Here is a 27,948-nt window from a genome sequence, read left to right as displayed (position 1 = left end):
TGACACACACATATACACAGTATATATACATACACATATATACATACATATGAGGTGTGTCCAAACTTTTGGTCTGTACTGTGTATATATATATATATATATATATATATATATATATATATAATATATTTAGCTATTGAACCTGTTCTACGAGCATTTTTATTGGTATATGGTCTCCCATGCTGGTATGTGCTGCCCCCCATACTGGTATTTGTGCTGAATCCATCCTGATCCCCCATCCTATCCTGGTATGCATGGCACCTCTCATCCCTATCTTGGTATGCATGGCATCCTATCCTGGTATGCATGGCACCCTTCACCCCCAATCCTGGTATGCATGGCACCCCTCACCCCCAATCCTGGTATGCATGGCACCCCTCATCCCTCATCCTGGTATGCATGTCTCCCTCATCCCCAATCCTGGTATGCATATGCCCCTTACCCCCATCCTGGTATGCATGGTACTCCATCCCTCATCCTTATCCTGGTATGTATGGTACCCCTCATCCTGGTATGGATGGTACCCCTCATCAATATCCTGGTATGCATGGCACCCCATCCCTCATCCTGGTTTGCATGGTACCCCTCATCAATATCCTGGTATGCATGGCACTCCATCCCTCATCCTGGTATGCATGGCACCCCTCATCCCAATCCTGGTATGCATGGCACCCCTCACCCCCCAATCCTGATAGGCATGGCACCCCTCATCCCAATCTTGGTAGGCATGGCACCCTTCATCCCCAATCCTGGTAGGCATGGCACCATTCATCCCCAATCCTGGTAGGCATGGCACCCCTCATCCCCAATTCTGGTAGGCATGGCACCCCTCATCCCCAATTCTGGTAGGCATGGCACCCCTCATCCCCAATCCCTGGTAGCCATGGCACCCCTCATCCCCAATCCTGGTATGCATGGCACCCCTCATCCCCAATCCTGGTATGCATGACTCCCTCATCCCCAATCCTGGTATGCATGGCTGCCCTCATCCCCAATCCTGGTAGGCATAGCACCCCTCATCCCCAATCCTGGTAGGCATAGCACCCCTCATCCCCAATCCTGGTAGGCATGGCACCCCTCATCCCCCAATCCTGGTATGCATTGTACCCTCACCCCCCAATCCTGGTATGCATGGTCCCCTCACCCCCCAATCCTGGTATGCATCCCCTCACCCCCCAGTCCTGATATTCATGGCCCCTTATCCCCCCAATCCTTGTATGCATGGTCCCCTTACCCCCCAATCCTGGTATGTATGGCACCCCTCACCCCCCAATCCTGGTATGCATGGCACCCCATCTCTTATCCTGGTATGTATGGTACCCCTCATCCTAGTATACATGGCACCCCTAATGCCAATTCTGGTATGTATGGTACCCAAGCCCTCATCCTGGTATGCATGGCACCACTCATCCCCTAATCCTGGTATGCATGGCACCCCAGCGCTCATCCTGGTATGTATGGTACCCCTCATCCCCCAATCCTGGTATGTATGGTACCACATCCCTCATCCTGTTATGCATGGCACCCCCATCCCTATCCTGGTATGTATGGTATCCCTCATCCTGGTATGCATGGCACGCTATCCCTCATCTTGGTATGCATGGTACCCCGCATCCCTATTCTGGTATGTATGGTACCCCTCATCCTGCTATACATTGCATCTTTCATCCCCAATCCAGGTATGCATGGCAGTTCTCATCCCCAATCCTGGTATGCATGGCACCCCTCTCTCATCCTGGTATGTATGGCACCCCTCATCCCCCAATCCTGATATGTATGGTACCCAATCCCTCATCCTGGTATGCATGGCACCACTCATACCCCAATCCTGGTATGCATGGCACCCCATCCCTCATCCTGGTATGTATGGTACCCCTCATCCCTATTCTGGTATGTATGGTACCCCTCATCCTGGTATACATGGCACCCCTCATCCCAATTCTGGTATGTATGGCACCCCTCATTCCCCAATCCTGGTATGTATGGCCGCCTCCTCCCCCAATCCTGGTATGCATGGCACCCCATCCCTCATCCTGGTATGCATGGCACCCCTCATCCCTATTCTGGTATGTATAGTACCCCTCATCCCTATCCTGGTATGTATGGCCCCTCATCCCCCAATCCTGGTATGCATGGTCCCCTCATCCCCCAATCCTGGTATGCATGGCACCCCATCGCTCATCCTGGTATGTATGGTACCCCTTATCCCTATTCATGTATGTATGGTACCCCTCATCCTGATATACATGGCACCCCTCATCCCAATTTTGGTATGTATGGCACCCCTCATCCCCCAATCCTGGTATGTATGGCCTCCTCATCCCCCAATCCTGGTGTGCATGGCACTCCATCCCTCATCCTGGTATGTATGGTACCCCTCATCCCTATTCTGGTATGTATGGTACCCCTCATCCCTATCCTGGTATGTATGGCCTCTCATCCCCCAATCCTGGTATGCATGGTCCCCTCATCCCCCAATCCTGGTATGCATGGCACCCCTCATCCCCAATCCTGGTATGTATGGCACCCCATCTCTCATTCTGGTTTGCATAGCACCCCTCATCCCTATTCTAGTTTGTATGGTACTCCTCATCCCTATTCTGGTATGTATGGTACCCCTCATCCTGGTATACATGGCACCCCTCATCCCAATTCTGGTATGTATGGCACCCCTCATCCCCCAATCCTGGTATGCATGGCACCCCATCACTCATCCTGGTATGTATGGTACCCCTCATCCCTACTCTGCTATGTATGGTACCCCTCATCCCTATCCTGGTATGTATGGCCCCTCATCCCCCAATCCTGGTAAGTATGGCACCCCTCATCCCCAATCCTGGTATGCATGGCACCCCATCTCTCATCCTGGTTTGCATAGCACCCCTCATCCCTATTCTGGTTTGTATGTTACTCCTCATCCCTATTCTAGTATGTATGGTACCCCTCATCCTGGTATCCATGGCACCCCTTATCCCCAATCCTGGTATGCATGGCACCCCATCCCTCATCCTGGTATGCAGGGCACCCCTCATCCCTATTTTGGTATGTATGGCGCCTCTCATCCCTATTCTGGTATGTATAGTATCCCTCATCCTGGTATGCATGGTACATACCAGAATAGGGATGCGGGGTATGGTACCCCTCATCCTACTATACATGGCATCTTTCATCCCCAATCCAGGTATGCATGGCAGTTCTCATCCCCAATCCTGGTATGCATAGCACCCCTCTCTCTACCTGGTATGTATGACACCCCTCATCCCCCAATCCTGGTATGTATGGCCTCCTCCTCCCCCAATCCTGGTATGCATGGCACCCCATCCCTCATCCTGGTATGCATGGCACCCCTCATCCCTATTCTGGTATGTATAGTACCCCTCATCCCTATCCTGGTATGTATGGCCCCTCATCCCCCAATCCTGGTATGCATGGTCCCCTCATCCCCCAATCCTGGTATGCATGGCACCCCATCGCTCATCCTGGTATGTATGGTACCCCTCATCCCTATTCTGGTATGTATGGTACCCCTCATCCTGATATACATGGCACCCCTCATCCCAATTTTGGTATGTATGGCACCCCTCATCCCCCAATCCTGGTATGCATGGTCCCCTCATCCCCCAATCCTGGTATGCATGGCAGTTCTCATCCCCAATCCTGGTATGCATAGCACCCCTCTCTCTACCTGGTATGTATGGCACCCCTCATCCCCCAACCCTGAGATGTATGGTACCCAATCCCTCATCCTGGTATGCATGGCACCACTCATCCCCCAATCCTGGTATGCATGGCACCCCATACCTCATCCTGGTATGTATGGTACCCCTCATCCCTATTCTGGTATGTATGGTACCCCTCATCCCTATTCTGGTATGTATGGTACCCCTCATCCTGGTATACATGGCACCCCTCATCCCCCAATCCTGGTATGTATGGCCTCCTCATCCCCCAATCCTGGTATGCATGGCACACCATCCCTCATCCTGGTATGCAGGGCACCCCTCACCCCCCAATCCTGGTATGCATGGCACCCCTCACCCCCCAATCCTGGTATGTATGGCACCCCTCACCCCCCAATCCTGGTATGCATGGCACCCCTCACCCCCAATCCTGGTATGCATGGTCCCCTCACCCCCCAATCCTGGTATGCATGGTACCCCCTCATCCCTATCCTTTTATGCATGGTACCCCCTCATCCCAATCCTGGTATGCATGGCACCCCTCACACCCCAATCCTGGTATGCATGGCTATATATATATATATATATATATATATATATATATATATATATATATATATATATATATATATATATATATATATATATATATATATATATATATATATATATATATATATTAGTACAGACCAAAAGTTTGGACACACCTTCTCATTTAAAGATTTTTCTGTATTTTGATGACTATGAAAATTGTACATTCACACTGAAGGCATCAAAACTATGAATTAACACATGTGGAATTATATACTTAACAAAAAAGTGTGAAACAACTGAAAATATGTCTTATATTATAGGTTCTTCAAAGTAGCCACCTTTTGCTTTGATGACTGCTTTGCACACTCTTGGCATTCTCTTGATGAGCTTCAAGAGGTAGTCACCGGAAATGGTTTTCACTTCACAGGTGTTCCCTGTCGGGTTTAATAAGTGGGATTTCTTGCCTTATAAATGGGGTTGGGACCATCAGTTGTGTTGTGCAGAAGTCTGGTGGATACACAGCTGATAGTCCTACTGAATAGACTGTTAGCTGCTTTTTTCTTGCCATAATACAAATTCTAAGTAAAGAAAAACAAATGGCCATCATTACTTTAAGAAATGAAGGTCAGTCAGTCCAAAAAATTGGGAAAACTTTGAAAGTGTCCCCAAGTGCAGTAGCAAAAACCATCAAGCGCTTCAAAGAAACTGGCTCACATGAGGACCGCCCTAGGAAAGGAAGACCAAGAGTCACCTCTGCTTCTGAGGATAAGTTTATCCGAGTCACCTGCCTCAGAAATCGCAGGTTAACAGCAGCTCAGATTAGAGACCAGGTCAATGCCACACAGAGTTCTAGCAGCAGACACATCTCTACAACAACTGTTAAGAGGAGACTTTGTGCAGCAGGCCTTCATGGTAAAATAGCTGCTAGGAAACCACTGCTAAGGACGGGCAACAAGCAGAAGAGACTTGTTTGGGCTAAAGAACACAAGGAATGGACATTAGACCAGTGGAAATCTGTGCTTTGTTCTGATGAGTCCAAATTTGAGATCTTTGGTTTCAACCACCGTGTCTTTGTGCGACGCGGAAAAGGTGAACGTATGGACTCTACATGCCTGGTTCCCACTGTGAAGCATGGAGGAGGAGGTGTGATGGTGTGGGGGTGCTTTTCTGGAGACACTGTTGGGGATTTATTCAAAATTGAAGGCATACTGAACCAGCATGGCTACCACAGCATCTTGCAGCGGCATGCTATTCCATCCGGTTTGCGTTTAGTTGGACTATCATTTATTTTTCAACAGGACAATGACCCCAAACACACCTCCAGGCTGTGTAAGGGCTATTTGACCAAGAGGGAGAGTGATGGGGTGCTACGCCAGATGACATTGCCTCCACAGTCACCAGACCTGAACCCAATCGAGATGGTTTGGGGTGAGCTGGACCGCAGAGTGAAGGCAAAAGGGCCAACAAGTGCTAAGCATCTCTGGGAACTCCTTCAAGATTGTTGGAAGACCATTTCCGGTGACTACCTCTTGAAGCTCATCAAGAGAATGCCAAGAGTGTGCAAAGCAGTCATCAAAGCAAAAGGTGGCTACTTTGAAGAACCTAGAATTTAAGACACATTTTCAGTTGTTTCACACTTTTTTGTTAAGTATATAATTCCACATGTGTTAATTCATAGTTTTGATGCCTTCGGTGTGAATGTACAATTTTCATAGTCATGAAAACACTAAAAAATCTTTAAATGAGAAGGTGTGTCCAAACTATATATATATATATATATATATATATATATATATATATATATATATATATATACACACAGTTTGGACACACCTTCTCATTTAATGATTTTTCTGTATTTTCATGACTATTAGGATTACTATCATTTTTAATATTTGCCAAATGGCAGAATAATGAGAGAGCATGTTTTAAGACTTTTTTTTATTACTTACTGCAAAGTCAAAAGTTTTCATACATTTCATTAGTATTTGGTGCCATTACCCTTAAACTGAATGATTTGGGTCAAACGTTTAGGATTTTCTTCCACAAGCTTCTCACAACAGTTGTTTGGAATTTGGCCCATTCCTCCTGATAAAACTGGTGTAACTGATCCAGGTTTGTAGATTGCCTTGCTCCCACCTGCCTTTTCAGCTTTGGCCATAAATTTTCAAAAGGATTGGGATCAGGGCTTTGTGATGTCCACTCCAAAACATTGAATTTGTTATCCTTAAGCCACTTTGTTACCATTTTGGCAGTATGCTTCGGGTCATTGTCCATTTGGAAGACCCATTTCCGCCCAAGCTTTAGCTTCCTGGCTCATGTCTTGAGATGTTGCTTCAGTATTGCCACATAATCTTCTTTTCTCATGATGCCATCTATTTTGTGAAGTGCACCAGTCCCTCCTGCAGCAAAACAACCCCACAACATGATTATGCCACCCCCATGTTTTACAATTGGGATGGTGTTCTTAGGCTTCCAAGCTTCTCCCTTTTTCTTCCAAACGTAATTATGGTCAATATGCCCAAAAAGTTCAATTTTAGTTTCATCAGACCACAGGACATGTCTCCAAAAATTAAGGTCTTTGTTCTTGTGTGCATTTGCAAACCTTAATCTGGCTTTAGGTTTCTTTTGAAGTAATGGCTTCTTCCTGGCAGAGTGGCCTTTTAGTGCATGTTGATACAGTACTCATTTCACTGTGGATATTGACACAATCTTACCAGCTTCCTCCATCATCTTCACAGGGTCTTTTGCTTTTGGCCTTGGGTTGATATGTACATGTCAGACCAAAGCACATTCATCTCTGCGACACAGAACCAGTCTCCTTTCTGAGTGGTATGATGGCTGGACATTCCCATCTTGTTTGTACTTGCGTATAATTGTTTGTACAGATGAACGAGGCACCTTCAGGTATCTTGAAATTGTACCCAAGAATGAGCCAGACTTGTGCAAGTCCACATTTCTCTTCCTGATATCTTTGCTGATTTCTTTCGACTATCCCATGATGCTGCACAAATAAGCAGTGTGTTTTAGGTGTACAGTAAAATACATCCACAGGTGTGTCTCTAACTCGGATGTTGCAAAAAAAAAACAAAAGCTTCCAAACACATGACATCATCATATGGGCAGCCCAAAATTGTTTAAATGCATAGTAATCTTAGTGTATATAAACTTTTCACTTTGCAATAAGCAATAAAAATGCCTTAACATTCTCTCTCATTATTCTGGCATTTGACAAATATTAAAAATGATGGTAATCCTAATTGACCTAAAACGATAAAGGTTTATTCTAATTTCATGTCAGATATTGAGAAACACATGCATGTGTGTCTTTTTATATAGTGTATGTAAACTTCTGGTTTCAACTGTATATCCCATACCCCCACTATCTGCAACTGTTATCCATACTGTAACAGAACAAAAGGGAAAGGTATGATTTGGGGAAGGAAAAAGAAAAGAAAAATTAGACAAGTCCATTATTGTGTACCCCACAAACAGTCCACATTTGAAATGTTCAGGCGTCTTTAGGTTTCTGGAAATTCCTGATTCGAAGATTTGCTATAGCGATTTTTTTTCAATTGATGTTCCGCAAGACTGCCATATCACGTGTATAGATGTTACACCAGCCCACCGGGGCCAAAAAGATCATCATTGCACTAAACTAAGACCAACAGAAAACATGTTAAAATCAGTGATCTAAATACAGAGAGAACATATAGAAAGATGAACAGGAAGGACTTACAAAAAATGGGGCAAAATTCAGTTTTTCATTTAGTCCCATAGTAGACATGATACCCAGGGTAGCAATCTATTTTCACCAAAACTTGTTTCAGATTTCCTCCTCTGATGCCACAGTGCACACAATCAATGCCTAGAATTTGCAGATATTTGGGATCACAGCCATGAAAGATCCAGAAATGTTTAGGAAGATTTTTTAGCGTGGTTAAATCTTCAACTTTTGTGGCACTAATGATATCTTGGACATGTACAAGTATACGTAATTGTCAAGAAGTTAGTCTGACATAGACCTTGGAACAGGGACATGTGGCATAGTACATAACGTGTGGTGGTGCAAGTGATGTGGTGAGCAATTTTAAAAAAAAAATTGCCATCTGCCGAATCAAAGTGAGTACTCCTAATGACGTTTTTATTTTTACGTGCTAGACATTCACCGCATAGATAAAATCCCCATTTAGAGTGTTTGTCAGGATTCAAGGGGTTTGTTATTTTTGCCACATAGTGGCTGTTGGCGAAGTGGTCTTTCTGATTTTTCCCCTTTCTTGACGTAAATTGGGAAGTATCCAATGAATTTCCAGCCTACACTGTATCCGAATCGGCCAATGGTTTTGAACTATTAAACGCATTCTGTTCCAATAACAATTATAAGTAGATACAAATCTAACATTTTGGTTTGATTTTCCTTGATTGTCAGAACTAAACAAGAGTTGTTATGAGTTTTCTTAGCACTCAAATATCCTTGTTTTATTCAGCGATTGTTTTCTTTCTGAGATCTAAACCTTTCCTTTAGGTCATTAGATCGACAGATCAAAGATTCGAGTGCCAAACAGATCTACCTCATCCTGAGGAACTGTTTAACTGGGATGGCTTTGACCATGTGTGGAGTGTGGGATTAGGATGCATGTATTGGAGAGTTTACAGAGGTGTTTTTTCTGTATACATCTGTATGTATTGTAAGATGGCTAATTGTTGCATAGTCGATGGGAGGTATGTGTCACAGAGACTGCTGGTCTCTGTGATGTAACCCGGAGTGTTTCTCTAGTGCATGCTGCACTAAGAGGACTAATTGGTGCACCTGGGAGCCAGGTTACGGGTAGTTTAGAGAGATGGGCATGTCTAGTTACCCACATAACTCACCTCTGGGTGTGGTTAACAGCCTATACAATGGAGGCTGTTGTTTGTCACATGGTCTGTGTTTGGAGGGAGAAGGCCTCTTGTGTGTTTGTCTCCAGACTGAGCTGTGTGCTGGATGCTTACCAGCCTGTGTGACCACAGGTCCGGTTTACCAAGAGACTTTGCTTAAAGGACAGTTTTCTTTTGCTTTTGCCTGCACTAAAGGCTGTTTGTTTGCATTTTGCTTTTGACGGTTTATGAAATTAATAAACCGCTACGGACATTTAAAGGAACATGCCTCCTGTTTGTCTCTCATCGGACCGGAGTGAGTACAATCCCTACAGTATAGAATTATCATCTCCCACCTCCAAACATATGTCCAAAAAATCAATCTGTTTTTCTATGGGCCTTGTATGTCAGTTTGATGTTGAAAGGGTTGTGGTTCAGTTGACCCACAAAAGATACTAGTTCTAATTAATTCCTCTGCCAAATCAAAAGGATGTCATCAATGTACCTATGCCAGCACTGCACCCTAGCATAAGGAGAAAGGATTACCAGCTTCATGAATAGTTCAAAAAATAGGTTTCTTTATTCTTTATTTAAAAACAGATTCCATAGTCATATATTATAGCCCTGGCTATATTATGTGACTATGGAATCTGTTTTTAAAGAGCTTTTTTCACAATAAAGAAACCTATTTTTTGAACTATTCATGAAGCTGGTAATCCTTTCTCCTTATGCTGTGGAACTACTGCGAATGGTTCATCGCACCTATGCTTCAGGACGTCATTGCTCAGGTGAGCTGGTGTTAACTTATTACTACAACACTGCACCCTGTCAATGTTCGAAGGTCCATCTTGATGAAAAATTGATCTCTCCCAGAGACAAAAAAACAGGTTGGCATAGGATGGGGCTCATGCTGCCCCCATTGCAGTTCCTAATTTTTGTAAAAAGAATCAATCTTTAAAGAGAAATACAAGTGCTTATCACTAAATTATAAAAACATCAAAAAGTTAATTTTTCAGTTCTTCAATACAAAAATTGAAACTCATATATAGAGTCTTTACAAACAGTGATCTATTTCAAGTGTTTATTTCTGTCAATGTTGATGAATATAGCTTACAGCTAATGAAAACACAAAAGTCATTAGCTCAGTAAATTAGAATATTTTATAACAACAGCTTGGAAAATTTTTTTAAAATCCGAAATGTTGGCCTACTGAAATGTATGTTCAGTAAATGCCCTCAGTACTTTGTCGGGGCTCCTTTTGCATCAATTACCGCATCAATGCAGCATGGCATGGGGGCAATCAGCCTGTGGCACTGCTGAGGTGTTATGGAAGCCCAGGTTGCTTTGATAGCAGCCTTCAGCTCGTCTGCATTGTTGGGTCTGGTGTCTCTCATCTTCCTCTTGACAATACCCCATTGATTCTCTATGGGGTTAAGGTCAGGCGAGTTTGCTGGCCAATCAAGCACAGCGATACTCTTGTTTTTAAACCAGGTATTGGTACTTTTGACAGCATGGACAGGTGCCAAGTCCTGCTGGAGAATGAAATTTCCATCTCTAAAAAGTTTATTGGCAGAGGGAAGCATAAAGTGCTCTAAAATTTCCTGGTAGACTGCTGCTCTGACTTTGGTCTTGAAAAAACCCAGTGGACCTACACCATCAGATGACATGGCTCCCCAAACCATCACTGATTGTGGAAACTTCACACTAGACCTCAAGCAGCTTGGATTGTGTGCCTCTCCACTCTTCCTCCAGACTCTGGGACCTTGATTTCCAAATGAAATGCAAAATTTACTTTCATCTGATAACAACACCTTGGACCACTGAGCAACAGTCCAGGTCTTTTTCTCCTTGGCCCAGGTAAGAGGCTTCTGGCTTTGTCTATTGGTCATGAGTGGCTTGACACAAGGAATGCAACACTTGTAGCCCATGTCCTGGATATGTCTGTGTGTAGTGGCTCTTGAAGCAATGACTCCTGCAGCAGTCCATACCCTGTGAATCTCCCCCAAATTTTTGAATGGCCTTTTCTTAACAATCCTTTTAAGGCTGCGGTTATCCCGGTTGCTTGTCCACCTTTTTCTACCACACTTTTTCCTTCCACTCAACTTTCTATTAATATGCTTGGATACAGCACTCTGAACAGCCAGCTTCTTTAGCAGTGACCTTTTGTGGCTTAGACTCCTTGTGGAGTGTGTCAATGACTGCCTTCTGGACATCTGTCAAGTCAGCAGTCTTCCCCATCATTGTGGAGCCTAATGAAACCGACTAAGGGACCTTTTTAAACGCTTAGGTAGCCTTTGCAGATGTTTTTGTTAATTATTCTAATTTACTGAGATAATGACTTTAGTGTTTTCATTGGCTGTAAGCCATGATTATCAACATTGGAAGTGAAAGGGAGAAAAAGCGCGCTATGTGAAGGACCTGATAGGTAGATGTGACAGAAACAGCCAAAAGGCCACTCACCTATTGGAGTTGTGCACCCCTGCACAACTCCGGTGTTAGTGTGAGGATGGAAGGAGCAGGCACATCTCACCGCAAGGTACAGGTAGCTTGGCACACCACGTGCCGTGTGCTGCAGACCTCCGCTCTTGCTCACCGCTTCCAGGTTCCAAAATTGCAGGCCACGTGTCGGCTCTCAGATCACTTGACTCAGGATGAGATGTGCATCACCACACTTCCTGAAAGTTAGGAGAGTGCAGCCCCCAACCGCAGGTCCTGAGTTGAGCAGCCAAAGGGGAATTTTATAGTGGGGGGATTTAAGAATGTTTAACTAGAAGCTGCTCCTGCTGCTAACCCCCAAAGCGGGACTGAAAGTGGTCCAAATTCAATAAAATAAAATAGCGGTCTATAGGGCGCTAAAAGAATGAACACTAGAGGTGGAAAAAAAATTTTAGGGCTAAAAAATTAATTTAATGAGCCCTTTCCACAACGCGTTACGGTACCACTTGAGGAAGATAGTTTACTATCGAAACACGTTGTGGAAAGGGCTCATTAAATTTATTTTTTAGCCCTAAAAAATTTTTTTTCACCTCTAGTGTTCATTCTTTTAGCGCCCTATAGACCGCTTTTTTATTTTATTGAATTTGGACCATGGTCATCAACATTAGCAGAAATAAACACTTGAAATAGATCACTGTTTGTAATGACTCTATATAATATGAGTTTCACTTTTTGGATTGAAGAACTAAAATAAATTAACTTTTTGATGATATTCTAATTTAGTAAGACGCACTTGTAGAGTGAGTCAAAATGAATTGCAACAGTTCCAAGACAAGGTAATACAGTTGGCCATTGCAGTTACTATTCCTCATTAAGAAGTGGAGAGTCTCGATGCCATCATTATGAGATATTCATGTATATAACAATTTGACATCGGCTGTAACCAGCCACATGTCTTGCTACAAGACAACACATCTGTGGTGTCCTGTACATAGGATGGTAGCGTCTCTATCGTTGGTTTTAAATGAAATTCGATGAACTTGCACACAGGATCACAAAGTCCATCAATCCCCGAGACGATAGGTATCCCCAGCTGATTGATTGGATCCTTGTGAACCTTCAGGAGAATATAAAAAGTTGGAATTCTAGGGAATTTGACCAGAAATAACTCAAAAATCTTCTCAATATGATGCCCAAGTCAAATGCTCTCTGTAAGGTGGTTTGAAGTTCCACTTTGTGAGATGATTGTACAATGGGATAGTCAAGTGTAGGTGTCCTTACAATTGAGATGTCTAAATACCTCCCTCTTGTATTTGAGTGGGCCAGATCACAAGGTTGCCTCCTTTTGTCCGCTGCTTTGATAACTACATCGTCCAATGCTCTCAATTCTTTGAGAGCATGTCGTTGAGATGGTGTAAGATTATCATTAGTGATATGTTTCAGAATCATTTTGAAGTCTTCCGAAACTAATTTAGTAAAGATTTAAATTTGTGGGCAAATGAACAAGGAAGGGAACGTTAATGACCTGGAAAGTATAGATTTCGGGAACATAACTGGTGTTTCAGTACTTTGCTCTCTGAGTAATTCCTCTAGAACAGCTAATGCTTCTTTTTCAGCATTTTTGCTGTTTTTTTTTCTTCTGCAGAAATGAAGCTGCAATTTACAGTACAAGCAAAAGCTATGAGATTTCTGAAATCTCATGCACACAATTGTTTTTTTATCTGTCTGAGCACTGTAGCATTTTTAAAAACCTTCAGCATGTCAATTCTTTTGCAGCATTTTTCTCCTATAGAAAGCTATGAGAACGTGCAAAAAACGAAGCATTACTTTTGTGCTGCTTTTTTGCAGCATTTTTGGTGAATAAAACAAATTCTCTTAACATGTACTCTAGACAAATTGCACATAATCTGCTTGAAAAATCTAGCTATTTGCTGTGTTTTATACATTTTTACTTCCATGACTAAAAAACAGCCGCTGCAAAAACACTACGTGTGAACCACACGCCTTTTTGCTAGACATGTAACTTTTCTTTCTTGAACAACAAAGTAAGAATCTACTGGGTCGTTTTCCTGTAAGGCTATGTGCTCACGATGCAGAAATGCTCCGGATTTTTCCTGAGCATTTCTGCATCTGCCTTGCAGAATGAACGCATGCAGATTTTACATGAGTATTTTCAGCCAGGGACAAGCGTTTGTCACACGTTTTGCACATGCGCATGTGGGTTGTCAAGCGCTATCCAAGCAATTTTAGCATCACGTGGAAAAGTGCTTGACAACTTGGTCACGCTATATAAATCCATGCAACCGGCATGGATTTTATATAGTGTGATCAAGTTAGTTAAAGAAAAGAATAAAAATGGTAAAAAATAAAAACATTATACTCACCTTCCGATGGCCCCCGGTCTCTTTCTCTGGTTTCCCCAGTGGCCTGCAGTGGTGTAAAAGGACCTTCCATGACGTCATTTAGTCATGTGACAGGTCACGCGACCGCCGACGTCAGCGGTCGCGTGACCTCTCACATGACTGAATGATGTCATGGAAGGTCCTTTTACACCATCGCGAGCCGCCGGGGAGCCAGGACGCATCATACAGGAGACCAGGGGTCATCGGAAGGTAAGTATAATGTTTTTTTTTTTTTATTTATTTTAAATTCTTTTTTTTTTTTTTTTTTTTTTTTTTTTTTTTTTTTACAGTTACTATGGTACCCAAGTCTGGAGGAGAGTCTCCTCTTCCCCAGACCCGGGTACCATGCGGACATTGAATCGCTTAATATCCGCATGTGCACATGTAGTCATGTGGATATTAAGTGATTCAATGCAAGTCAGTGGCTTCAAAAACGCTGCGCTAACGCAAAATAATTAGTATTGGCACAGCACATGCGGATTATCATTGGGGAACATTGCAGACCTTCTACCAAGCGTTTAAGCGTTTCTGCGGCGGAATTACCGCTGCGGACACGCTTAAAAAACGCATAGTGGGCACACAGCCTAATAGTCATACAGCATTTACATAAAAAGATTGTGGATGATTGTGACAACACTGAAATACACGAGGCTATAATGATTTCCAAATGTCATGTGATATAGTGGAATTACCCTTTACTATAAAATGTACTGGATACAGTTGTTATAACATTTTCATCGTTGAAATTATGCCTTGTTTTTTTTACTAATCCTTAGGTTGTAATGTATTGCATATGTTAACATACTTGCCAATCGCCATCTTTCTTGTTTCCAATGTTGCGCCGGTATTCTTGTGACTACTCTTCAGGTGTCCACTGAACACACAAACTTCTGTGTAAGCTGGCATTTCCGATTTCAGGTTACATGGGCCAGAAGAATATCCGAGCAGAGCTGGTAACCAGGGAAGACTTCAATCAATTATTATTTTAGTGCACTTTCACTACATTTCTTTGTGTCTAGGAGGGATTAGGGGACACAAAATATAGCGGAGTCATCTTTTTTAATATTTTCTTGTATTTAAAGATTATTACATGCTAATCAGCTTCTGTACCTTGCCATTTGTTTTCCTAGTTTATTTTGGATATGCTACTTTTCTTTTTTTTTTATCGAATTGACAGATTGAGCCCATGGAAACTGATCACAACAGTCTGATCAACTCTGTACAGTCTGAAATTGCTAAAAATCAACTCCTGCTAGAGGAAGAAGTACAGAAGACAAAAAGATACAAGGTTACTCTATATTAGTGTTCTGGTGCGATCCGAATGGAAATCCCTTGTTGAACATAGTTTTTAATTCCATGTTTACTGCATTTCAAACTCAAGAGCTATAACCTATACAGACATATACACTGCTCAAAAAAAGAAAGGGAACACTCAAATAACACATCCTAGATCTGAATGAATGAAATATTCTCATTGAATACTTTGTTCTGTACAAAATTGAATGTGCTGACAACAAAATCACACAAAAATCATCAATGGAATCATCAATGGAAATCAAATTTGTTAATAGAAGCCTGGATTTGGAGTCGCCCCCAAAATTAAAGTGGAAAAACACACTACAGGCTGATCCAACTTTGATGTAATGTCCTTAAAACAAGTCAAAATGAGGCTCAGTATTGTGTGTGGCCTCCACGTGCCTGTATGACCTCCCTACAATGCCTGGGCATAATCCTGATGAGGTTGCGCATGGTCTCCTGTGGGATCTCCTCCTAGACCTGGACTAAAGCATCCGCCAACTCCTGGACAGTCTGTGATGCAACGTGACGTTGGTGGATGGAGCGAGACATGATGTCCCAGATGTGCTCAATCGGATCCAGGTCTGGGGAACGGGCAGGCCAGTCCATAGATTCAATGCCTTCATCTTGCAGGAACTGCTGACACACTCCAGCCACATGAGGTCTGGCATTGTCCTGCATTAGGAGGAACCCAGGGCCAACCGCACCAGCATATGGTCTCCCAAGGGGTCTGAGGATCTCCTCTCGGTACTTAATGGCAGTCAGGCTACCTCTGGCGAGCACAGGGAGGGCTATGCGGCCCTCCAAAAAATGCCACCCCACACCATTACTGACCCACTGCCAAACCAGTCATGCTGAAGGATGTTGCAGGCAGCAGATCACTCTCCAAGGCGTCTCCAGACTCTGTCACGTCTGTCACATGTGCTCAGTGTGAACCTGCTTTCATCTGTGAAGAGCACAGGGCGCCAGTGGCGACTTTGCCAATCCTGGTGTCCTGTGGCAAATGCCAAGCGTCCTGCACGGTGTTGGGCTGTGAGCACAACCCCCAACTGTGGACGCCAGGCCCTCATACCGCCCTCATGGAGTCGGTTTCTAACCGTTTGTGCAGACACATGCACATTTGTGGCCTGCTGGAGGTCATTTTGCAGGGCTCTGGCAGTGCTCCTCCTGTTCCTCCTTGCACAAAGGAGGAGGTAACGGTCCTGCTGCTGGGTTGTTGCCCTCCTATGGCTCCCTCCACATCTCCTGGTATCTGCTCCATGCTCTGGACACTGTGCTGACAGACACAGCTACCCTTCTTGCCACAGCTCGCACTGATGTGCCATCCTAGATAAACTGCACTACCTGAGCAACTTCTGTGGGTTGTACTGTAGACACCGCCTCATGCGACTGTACCTCTAGGGGTGAGAGCAATGGCAAAATGTAAAAGTAACCAAAACAGCAGCCAAAAAGGATGAGAACAGAGAAATGGTCTGTGGTCACCACCTGCAGAACTGCTCCTTTATAGGGGGTATCTTGCTAATTGCCTATCATTTTTACCAGTTGTCTGTTCCATTTGCACAACAGCAGGAGAAATTGATTCACAATCAGTGTTGCTTCATAACTGGACAAGTAGATTTCACAGAAGTGTTATTGACTTGGAGTTACATTGTGTTGTTTAAGTGTTCTCTTTATTTTTTTGAGCAGTGTGTATCACCCCAGAAAGCATTTTGATTGTCATTGTTTTTTGTTGTTGTTTGTTTTATGCATTCACCATGTGGTATAAATGATATAGATTTATTCTGCAGTTAAACATTTCTATAATAGATTTTATGTACAGTACAGACCAAAAGTTTGGACACACCTTCTCATTTAAAGATTGTTCTATATTTTCATGACTATGAAAATTGTACATTCACACTGAAGGCATCAAAACTATGAATTAACACATGTGGAATTATATACTTAACAAAAAAGTGTGAAACAACTGAAAATATGTCTTATATTCTAGGTTCTTCAAAGTAGCCACCTTTTGTTTTGATGACTGCTTTGCACACTCTTGGCATTCTCTTGATGAGCTTCAAGAGGTAGTCACCGGAAATGGTCTTCCAACAATCTTGAAGGAGTTCCCAGAGATGCTTAGCACTTGTTGGCCCTTTTGCCTTCACTCTGCGGTCCAGCTCACCCCAAACCATCTCGATTGGGTTCAGGTCTGGTGACTGTGGAGGCCAGGTCATCTGGCGTAGCACCCCATCACTCTCCCACTTGGTCAAATAGCCCTTACACATCCTGGAGGTGTGTTTGGGGTCATTGTCCTGTTGAAAAATAAATGATGGTCCAACTAAACGCAAACCGGATGGAATAGCATGCCGCTGCAAGATGCTGTGCTAGCCATGCTGGTTCAGTATGCCTTCAATTTTGAATAAATCCCCAACAGTGTCTCCAGAAAAGCACCCCCACACCATCACACCTCCTCCTCCATGCTTCACGGTGGGAACCAGGCATGTAGAGTCCATCCGTTCACCTTTTCTGCGTCGCACAAAGACACGGTGGTTGGAACCAAAGATCTCAAATTTGGACTCATCAGAACAAAGCACAGATTTCCACTGGTCTAATGTCCATTCCTTGTGTTCTTTAGCCCAAACAAGTCTCTTCTGCTGGTTGCCTGTCCTTAGCAGTGGTTTCCTAGCTGCTATTTTACCATGAAGGCCTGCACAAAGTCTCCTCTTAACATTTGTTGTAGAGATGTGTCTGCTGCTAGAACTCTGTGTGACATTGACCTGGTCTCTAATCTGAGCTGCTGTTAACCTGCGATTTCTGAGGCTGGTGACTCGGATAAACTTATCCTCAGAAGCAGAGGTGACTCTTGGTCTTCCTCTCCTGGGGCGGTCCTCATGTGAGCCAGTTTCTTTGTAGCTCTTGATGGTTTTTGCAACTGCACTTGGGGACACTTTCAAAGTTTTCCCAATTTTTCGGACTGACTGACCTTCATTGGCCACTCGTTTTTCTTTACTTCCCTGCTTTTTTCTTTCCATAATACAAATTCTAACAGTCTTTTCAGTAGGACTATCAGCTGTGTATCCACCAGACTTCTGCACAACACAACTGATGGTCCCAACCCCATTTAGAAGGCAAGAAATCCCACTTATTAAACCTGACAGGGCACACCTGTGAAGTGAAAACCATTTCCGGTGACTACCTTTTGAAGCTCATCAAGAGAATGCCAAAAGTGTGCAAAGCATTCATCAAAGCAAAAGGTGGCTACTTTGAAGAACCTAGAATATAAGACACATTTTCAGTTGTTTCACACTTTTTTGTTAAGTATATAATTCCACATGTGTTAATTCATAGTTTTCATGCCTTCAGTGTGAATGTACAATTTTCATAGTCATGAAAATACAGAAAAATCTTTAAATGAGAAGGTGTGTCCAAACTTTTGGTCTGTACTGTACCTCTGCCTTTGCACAATGCAACACTTTGGCCCTGATTTATCGAAAAGGTTGCACCAGAATTCTGGCAAAATTAATTTAAAAAGTCACAATTTTTGTGCAATGACAACTTGGCTAAAAATGTGTGCCTTTTTGGCATTTTTGCCCAGCTCTGTCAAAAATGGGCGAATAAGATGTGAAATTGGATCTTGACACCACAGCCCATCTAATTCATGACAGTGACTGGAGTAAGACTTATAGCTAGGTGTAAACTACTTCTCAGATGCTTCTGACTTCAACTTGCCCCCTCAAGATCAGCGTCATTTACGTTTGTCTTCATGAATTGGGGACTTTATTTTTTATTTTTTTAATATTTGTGGTGCTGCATTCAATGCTTTTTTTATTATTATTATTATTATTATTTTTTTAATTTCCCCTCCCCACCAGCAATTTGATTTTGATATATATGTTTGTTTTTTTGGGGGGGGGGGGGTAGGGAAGGGGGGTTAATGAAGCCGATTTGGATTACATACAACTGATTACTTTTTATTGTATTGCTCATCATAGCTGGGATAAAGAGAAAACACAGCAGTTTTGGTATTTTTATTTACTTTTTGGTTTGGATTAGGTCATATCAGTTATGTGCTTTTTTTTTTTTTTTTTTTTTTTTTTTTTATAACTTTCTAAGTGAAAAAGGATTTTTTTTTTCTCTAAACTTTTGATAGGTGTGTTGCTATAAATCTGACAGCCAGCCTTTGCCTGTGCTCGCTAGGCATCCGTATACGGTGGGCTTGACAGCCATGTATAGTCTTGACTGCTATGGCAATCCAATAATAATTATATTTATATAGCGCCAACATATTCCGCAGCACTGTACAGTTAAGCGGGCATATGTACAGACAATAAAGACAGTACAGAATAAGTGAGGGCCCTGCTCGCAAGCTTATGGGGTGACTGGTTACTTCTTGCCTTTGTCTAACCACTTGGATGCTGTGACATGCAAGGGGTTCAATGGTCCTCATTCCTTTACTCAATATTAACTTGAAGGAGGTAATTTTGTTTTTGTCATGTTGTATTAATTGTAAATGTAGATGGATTACTTACTGTGAAGGAAACAAGTTAAAAAACCTTGCAACAATAAAATTGGAAGTCTAAAAATATTTTTCAAGACAGGCAGTTTAGTGAAAAGTTTAAGAAATCAATTTAAATTGATTAACTTTGTTTTATAGTTTGTGAAAGCATGATTACTGTTTAATTTTATATAAAAATATTCATGCTAGACTTTATAGAATAAAGACAACATTATTAAATGTATGTCTTCTTTAACCAGACTGAGAATATCAGAAGGAAACACAACTACCTTCCATTCATCATGGAATTGTTGAAAACGTTAGCAGAACATCAGCAGTTAATACCACTAGTAGAAAAGGTAAATACTTTAATTTCCATCAGATCTATGTCCATACGGTATATTTGGCCAAATGTATGTCAAAATAATGATCTTTTGGCATATATGCAGGTCATGTGTGTCAACATCTATTTTTAACTTTATTTAATTGGGGAGTTGATCCATGTATTTTCTATTAAATCACTGGTGATAATAGAAGGTTGGTTAGGAGTGTACATAAAGACTGTACACTTTGGTAATGTGTTTTTTTGTTTTTCTTTCTGTATATTGCTTTGTATGTGTTTTATCTTGTTAGGCATTTTTGCAAGAGGTTATATTTTTTCCCATTTATCTTCTGCAGCTTGCCGGTGTTTCCAAACACTGCAAGCTGCTCTATCCCCTTTCTGCCCAAATCAGTCTAGCTAACGGACGGGGGCCTCCCCTCTGAGCTTGGGGCGCACACAGTTCTCTGCATGTGGTTGGTTTTCTGGGGTAAACCTATGCAAACAGTGAGAATATTAGGTGGGCAATGAGCATGCCGACCCCCTTTGTTTCCATTTATTCATGGTGCAGGAGGTACCTCAGCCTTTTTCCCCATTTCCCTTTCCACTCCCCCTAGTGAGTGCTGTTTTTTTTGTTGTTTTTTTTATCGCTGCCAGTTCATATTTGGAGCAGCGTAATCATGATGAGTTTGTCATGAGCTGCTGCGCTCTGCATAGGCACTGACCATGATGACAAGGCACTCGGGTAAATGAAGAGAGCTTTGTGATCTTGATCATTGACTTTCCAGAACAGATCAGTCAATGGAAAACTCATCTTGGCTGCACTATGCTCTCCTTTTTAGTTCTCTTCCTCATGTGTCAGTTGTGATTTTGTGAGCGGAAAGTGAGACCTGCTGAGGGAACTGTCCTAAATGTAAGTGTCCCGTCTTCCCTGTGGAGAAAAAAAAGAGAAGTTACTATAATGTTAGTTTTGGTTAAGTTTTTACCCACTTTTTCCAGAGTTGGGGTTATAGTTAAGGTAATTAAAATGGTTACATTAAAAAAAATAGATAACCGTAAAACTTTGAGCCAATTCTTTGAACAGTTTGTCAGAATTCTGACATAAAATAGTTTGAAATGTCGCAAAATTCAGCAATGTTTTACATTTTTACTCCAGCACTGCTGATTTAAAGGCGGTGTGGCTGACAAAATAATAATTTGTCAGAGAAATGTCATATGATGACACTATTTTCCTTCATGATCGTGATTGGTCTGGTGTTGATACTGGAAATGTTGTGATTTTGTTTAATCTGTTTTTAAAAATTTTCTTCAGCTAGAACACAGGAAAAACAAAATAATGAACTATATACACGTATGCTTCTGGTGATGTTAACATTTTGAAGTACCCTGCTTATAGTCCGATAAGCTACTATCTACCTCTTGTTGTTTTTTTACGATAAATTGAATACTTTTTAAAACTTACGACTGCTGTTTGAAGGGGAAAAAAATCTGATCATGAGGAGCACTATAAGACTATTCACATGGTTTTACATTACATTCAGTGTATAAAATTTATATTTCTCGCTTGTCTTATTGGGGGACACAGAACCATGGGATAGTCTGCTGTCACCTGGAGCTTGACACTATTATTACATTTAAATGAAATTTGCTCCTCTGGATTCATCCCTTTCTCTTCCTGTCTTCAGCACGGGATTATGAAATACTGTGGGCACAGAAGCACCTCGGTGTCTTCCTCCTCGTGGGTTAACAAGCTCTCAGGGGGCATAGATTCCTGAAACGTGGGTGTGGTAGGCTGTTGGCTCCTGGGGGCTGATTCTAGGCACTCTTACAAGTTTTTGTGTCACTGTTTAGTGGAGTCTATATTTTTTTCTCTCTGCTTTTTCTCTATCACTCATGTCAGTCTGGAGACCGTGCACACGCATTAGCGCAATCTGCACTTGTCACTTTTATACTTGTGTGACTTGTAATCAGGGCTGTAGAGTCGGTAAGTCAAGCCTCCGACTCTTCACTTTCCCTGACTCCCGACTCAACAGCACGGCCTCACTGCTGAGCATGTACATAAAGTGCAGCATAGATTCTTCTCCACTACAAAACCTAAATTAAGAATAGAACAGACATTTAACCCCTTCGCGACCTTGGGATTTTCCTTTTTTCTATTTTAGTTTTTTGCTCCTCTTGTTCCCAGAGCCATAGCGTTTTTATTTTTTGGTCAATATGGCCATGTGAGGGCTTATTTTTTGCGGGACGAGTTGTACTTTTAAACGCCATTACTAGTTTTACCATATCATGTACTGGAAAACGGGAAAAAAGTTCCAAGTGCGGTGAAATTGCAAAAAAAAATGCAATTCCACAGTTTTTTTTTCTTTCCACGTTCACTGGATGCTAAAACTGACCTTCCATTATTATTCTCCAGGTCATTACGAGTTCGTAGACACCAAACATGTATAGGTTCTTTTTTATTTAAGTGGTGAAAAAAAATCCAAAGTTTGCTAAAAAAAAAAAAGTTAAAAAATGGCACCATTTTCCAAGACCCGTAGCGTCTCCATTTTTCGGGATCTGGGGCCGGGTGAGGGCTTATTTTTTTTGCGCCGGGCTGACGTTTTTATTGATACCATTTTGGGGTAGATACGATGTTTTGATCGCCCGTTATTGCATTTAATTGCAATGTTGCGGCGACCAAAAAAAACATAATTCTGGCGTTTGGAATTTTTTTTCTCGTTACGCCGTTTACCGATCTGATTAATTCTTTTTTTATATTGATAGATCGGGCGATTCTGAACGCGGCGATACCAAATATGTGTATGTGGGGTTTATTTTTTATTTTATTTTGAATGGGGCGAAAGGGGGGTGATTTAAACTTTTATATTTTTTAATATTTTTAAAAACTTTTTTTAAAAATTTTTGCATGCTTCAATAGTCTCCATAGGAGACTAGAAGCAGCAACTGTCCGATCGCCTCTGCTACGTAGAGGTGATCAGCAGATCACCTCTATGTAGCAGAAATGCTCCTGTACTATGAGCGCCGACCACTAGGTGGCGCTCATAGTAATCTTTACATGACAACCACTGGAGTCTGCTGCAGACCCAGGGTTGTCATGACCACCCATCGGTGACCCGCGATCACGTGACGGGGTCACCGATGGGCGGGGCTAATGCCGCGCTTCCGGCGCGGCGATGTTAAATGCCGCTGTCAGAGATTGACAGCGGCATTTAACATGTTAGCCGCGGGTGGATCGTGATTCCACCAGCGGCTGTTGCTGGCACATGTCAGCTGTAATAATCAGCTGACATGTGGTCAGTACAGTGTGGGCTCACCGCCGGAGTCCTCACTGAACCGGGGGTGATGGTCTGGGGCGTACTAATACGCCCCAGGCCAGTAAGAGGTTAACGGACATTTTATAACTTTCCCAAATTCTTATGAAAAAATTTACAGCACATACTACATTGAAGTACTGTACCCAATTTATTATATATTATGAGTCGGTCCATTTTATACAGACTCAGACTCCACTAAAATTGACACAGACTCCAACTCCACTACTCTGACTCCACAGCCCTGCTTGTAATAGTACGTTTTCCACCTGTCAGTCTGTGGCCTTTTGAGCCGCCTGTACCCCTCCTGCTTCCTTGCTGGTAGACGCACAGGAGACCTCTATGACAGCTGAGGAGAACATGGCCCCTCTTGCCTGGGCTCATGATTTAGTTCAGTCTGTAGCCGAACTAACCAGGGTGTCCAGGACGCTGGTTAGAGTTGTGGAATGATTGCCGGTGACGATTTCCACCCTCGGAGCTCTGATCTCAGCTGTGAATGATTCTGATCCCCCAGCCACCCAGTACCAATTTGGTCGGTCATGAAAGCGGTCCAGGTGGTTGTGGGGTACTTCCTCATCCTGGTCACATTCACAGGGGAGGCACCCATATTCCTTTTCCCTTTCCCAGGGGATTCACTCTCCTCAGCACTCAGAATCCAGTTAAAGTTCAGAATCCCTTCTGGATCCATAACAGTTGGGATAACTAGGGGAAAAGGTGGACGGTTTGGTGTCTGCAGTGGACGCTTCTCTGGGAGTGACAGCTGCGCCGCCCCCTCCCATTACTAAAACAGGTTTCTTTAGGAGGGCTAAGTGCATGGCTAGATCCTTTTCTAACCATGTGGAGTTTACAGAGGTGTTACAGAAAGCATGGTAACACCCAAACAAGCTCTTTCAGAAGTGTTGCAGTATGGAGATTTTCTACACCTTCCCAGCAGAACTGGTGGCCTTTGGTCTACTCTACCAGTGGTAGACACTCCGGTGTCTCACTTATCTCCACGGATTCCACGGACAGACATGTAGAGTCTGTGGCGAGGTCCGCTTTTGAGGGAGCAGTTTTTGCCCTTTGCCCAGCCTTTTCCGCCACTTGGGTTTCCAAGGCGGTAACGACATGGGCTAGGATTAGCTGAGATCACTTATAAGATTGTACAGGCAGGGAAGTATGTCTGTGTAGCATCCTTAGATATAGCGAAGTGCTCTGCCCAGTTGGCAAGTAATTGCATCGCAATTCTCTCCATGCTGTGGCTCAAGGTATGGAGGGTGGACTTGGCCTCAAAGAAACCTTTGAGTCTACCATTCCAAGAGTCTCACTTGTTTGGGACCAGTCTTTTCAAAAGCAACCTGCAGTAGAAGCACCCTGCTTCCTCAGTCCAGGGCCAGCCATCCCTTTCGGAGGCATGTGGCCTTGCAGGTCCATCCCTTTCACCAGTTTCCTGCACTAAACGAGTCATGTCGGTAGGTTAGAGCAACATTCGCTGAACATCCTTCTGGATCAGAGGCTAGGCCCTGCGGGTCCAGAGACAGTAGGAAGGTCTAAGCGTTTCTTCCCGGGTGCGTGGCCGCCTCCTCCTTATTCAGGAGGCATAGCTGGGGGCAGTCAGTGATCTTTGAGTCAGGGAGGTCATCTCTTCGGGATACTGAGTAGAGTTCACTGCTCTACCTCACGATCATTTCTTTTGCTCTCGCCCTCCCGGGTCTCCCAGCATAAGAGTCAATTTCAATCAGGCGATAACTTCCCTACTTCAAGCAGGGGTGATTGTTCCCACTTCAGAGCTCTTCAAGGGGTTTTATTAAAACCTATTCATTATCCTCAAAAAAGACGGCTTGGTGCAGCCTATTTTAGATTTAAAGGAGTTTTCAGGCCCACATCGATAAGTCTCTCCTGTTTCCATGGATGGACTACTGATCGGAGCAATGTGAACTTGAAGTGATTAATCCGAGCCCTCTTCAGGTATCTTAAAGGGGTTGTCCGGCCAAATCGATGAGTCTGCAGTCATTCTGTGACTGCAGGCTTATGAATGTCCCTAGCGCACGCACTGTGCGCTGTGGGGATTCGCTGGTTAGAACTCGAGACCGGTGGGTATGTATGAGTTATACTGTCAGAATTCCTTAAATCCTTCTACAGTTTGACCACTAGCTGCTATTGTTCACCTTAATAATTGTGCTGCAATTCCACTCCTTACCACTGCAGGCTGCTGTTGTGTTCTGCAATTGCCTTTTACTAATATGACAGATTCTGAACCTGCGGAATCCATCTTGTTTCCTGTTTGGGCCTACTTAAACCCACATGGATCTCTTTCATTGCTTGAGTATTGTGTCTGTGTCTAGCTGTTAGACTAGTTTCAGTCTCCAGCTCCTGAACATTGTTACCCAGACTGTTCTCATTCATCTGTGGATTGTTTCCTACAACTCCTTTGTTTTATCCAAGAACAACTTCTACCTCTTGCTGTTCCTGCTTGTGCTCCTTCGGCCACTGGTTTCCAGCAGGACTACTCCAGTATCGTAACATACACGTAAGTGGGTGTGGCCTCGCTTCTATACACTTGTATTGACCCTGTCTAGTGACGCGGCCATCTAGTGGGTGGGGCAGACTAGATGACGCGGCCTCGCTCAATAAAAGTGTATGGAAGTGAGGCCACGTCCACTGGTTGTCGCATCCATGGAAATCTGCAAATTTCTTTCTTCAGTAGATATTTGAGATGTTTCTTTTCTTGTGCCAATTTTTCCAGCCCATCAGCGATTTCTTCGCTTTGTGGTCAATCAAGATCATGGTCAGTTACGGGCAATTCCATTTGGAGTGGCCACAGTGCCCAGGGTATTTACAAAGATCCTGGTTATGGCATTAATGCATCCAGTTGAATAATTGTTTTCCCCTCTCTGCATCACATTCTTGTCAAGGCGCCATTCTTTGCGCAAAATCTAAAAAGCCTACAGATCATTCTTCAGATTCTGGAGCGATTTGGTTGTATTGTCAACAGGACAAAGTCTGTTTTAGTTAAAACACAGCAGCTACGGTTTCTGCGAATGGTGTTTGACACCGTTCAGACATCGCTATTTCTTTCGGAGAAGAAGAGATTATCTTTTCAGTCTTCCATCAGAACTTTAAAACGACTGGGCAACCATTCCCTTCATTTTTGCATGAGGGTCCTGGGAAAGATGGTGGCAACGTTCGAGGCAGTACCATTTGCTCAATTTCGGCCAACGCCTCTACAGTGTCAGCCTCCAGATGGGAGCAGTCTATCATGGTTCTGTGTTCCCCAATGCCAACTACGAGAAACAGATTTTACAGTAAGTAAAAAATCTATTTATTCCATTCAGTGACATACATATACACACTTAGTGTTGCTGTATTTTAGAGAAATCCTAGTTTTATCTGCATTAGAAACTATGTCACCTAATGATAGACAGAAATCAGCGTGCTGCATAGTGTCTAGTTGGTCAGAGTAGCAACCTGATACCTGTCCACCACCAAAAGATCCTACAATAGATTTGTGAGCATCATAATTAACCATAAACCAATAAAAAAAACATGAATTACATTTTTTTTTACATCATGTAAATGTAATGATGACTTGTCATCAATATCCATTGGGCATGATGGAGTGAGAGAGGGATTCCCTCTCTCTGTAAACCACTTTGATGATGCTTCCAATGCAGATTGCAGCATCTAAGTGGTTAAACATCTGGGATTGGATTTATCTGTCATTTTGCCTGTTAATTATAGCTATCACTGCAAATGGTGTTGGCAATGACGACTTCATAAATGTACAAGTGTCCAAAAGACCCAGCCTTCAGCACAGTAAATTGATGGTAGTGAAGGGTTAATGTTTTATTTAGATTTTTAAAAATATTACTATAAATACAAGTTAATTTACTTTAGCCCATTGATTTAAAAAAAAAAACTAGTCATTCATTCCATCAATCTAGTTCCAACATATTAACACTGTTTTTGGTTTTAGGCCAAAGGAAAGCAAACCAGACGATTACAGGAGGCAAAATAACGAATCTTTCTTGCCAAATATGGTGGAAAAGAAATAGAATATGGAAAATAAGACAAAGTAGCTGCCAAGAAATTTCGTGTAATATATTCAGTTTGCTAAATTTTCATTTGTTTTGTATATACATTGTTTAAATCCCTCATTCTGATGCATATTTACGATAAATGCTCTCGATTTAATATGCTAGAATTGAAAATAGATCTATAGCCAAAATGGGAGAACAATCAACATTTGTCATATGTGCTTTTTAAAGGACTTTGTCATTGATGTTATATACCTGCAGTACAGTGAAAGCAGGGTTGTTTAATTAAAATGTATGAATATAGACCTAACTACCATGTTGTGTGGGTTCTATTTTTTGTGTGTGTGTGTGTGTGTGTGTGTGTGTGTGTGTGTGTGTGTGTGTGTATATAAAATATATTAGGTTGACAATGCATTCTATAGAAAAAATAAAAATCAGTTTCATTCAAAGACTCACCCCCTATAATTGTTACACATTGTACTATCCTTTGAAAAATCATTTCTTTTGGTTGTGTTTAAAAGGTGTCTCAGTGTCAGCCCTTGAACACTTAAAACTACCCAATTCCTATTTTAACTGCTATTAATATAGAGCAGCAATAAGGGCCCCACAGCTCCTTGAGA

The 27,948-nt window shown here is 42.6% G+C and overlaps 1 protein-coding gene across 3 annotated transcripts in view; it reads left to right on the top strand.

The window, feature by feature from the left end:
• The window catches only part of UCHL5 (ubiquitin C-terminal hydrolase L5), a 168,952-nt gene extending 141,314 nt beyond the window's left edge, over positions 1-27,638 (top strand). For all 3 annotated transcript variants that reach the window (XM_073644104.1, XM_073644102.1, XM_073644103.1), the window contains 3 exons: positions 15,087-15,197; positions 19,943-20,041; positions 27,268-27,638. In XM_073644104.1, coding sequence (XP_073500205.1) covers positions 15,087-15,197; positions 19,943-20,041; positions 27,268-27,309 — 252 coding nt within the window. In that variant the 3' untranslated portion in view covers positions 27,310-27,638. The remainder of the gene's footprint in view (positions 1-15,086; positions 15,198-19,942; positions 20,042-27,267) is intronic.
• The last annotated feature ends 310 nt before the right edge of the window (positions 27,639-27,948 follow it).

This window comes from Phyllobates terribilis, unplaced genomic scaffold (genome assembly GCF_046119375.1).
Source record: "Phyllobates terribilis strain yellow unplaced genomic scaffold, ASM4611937v1 Scaffold_8__6_contigs__length_399053987, whole genome shotgun sequence".
NCBI lineage: Eukaryota > Metazoa > Chordata > Amphibia > Anura > Dendrobatidae > Phyllobates > Phyllobates terribilis.
Note: the sequence above shows the minus strand (reverse complement) of the source record. Positions and strands in the feature narration are given on the sequence as shown.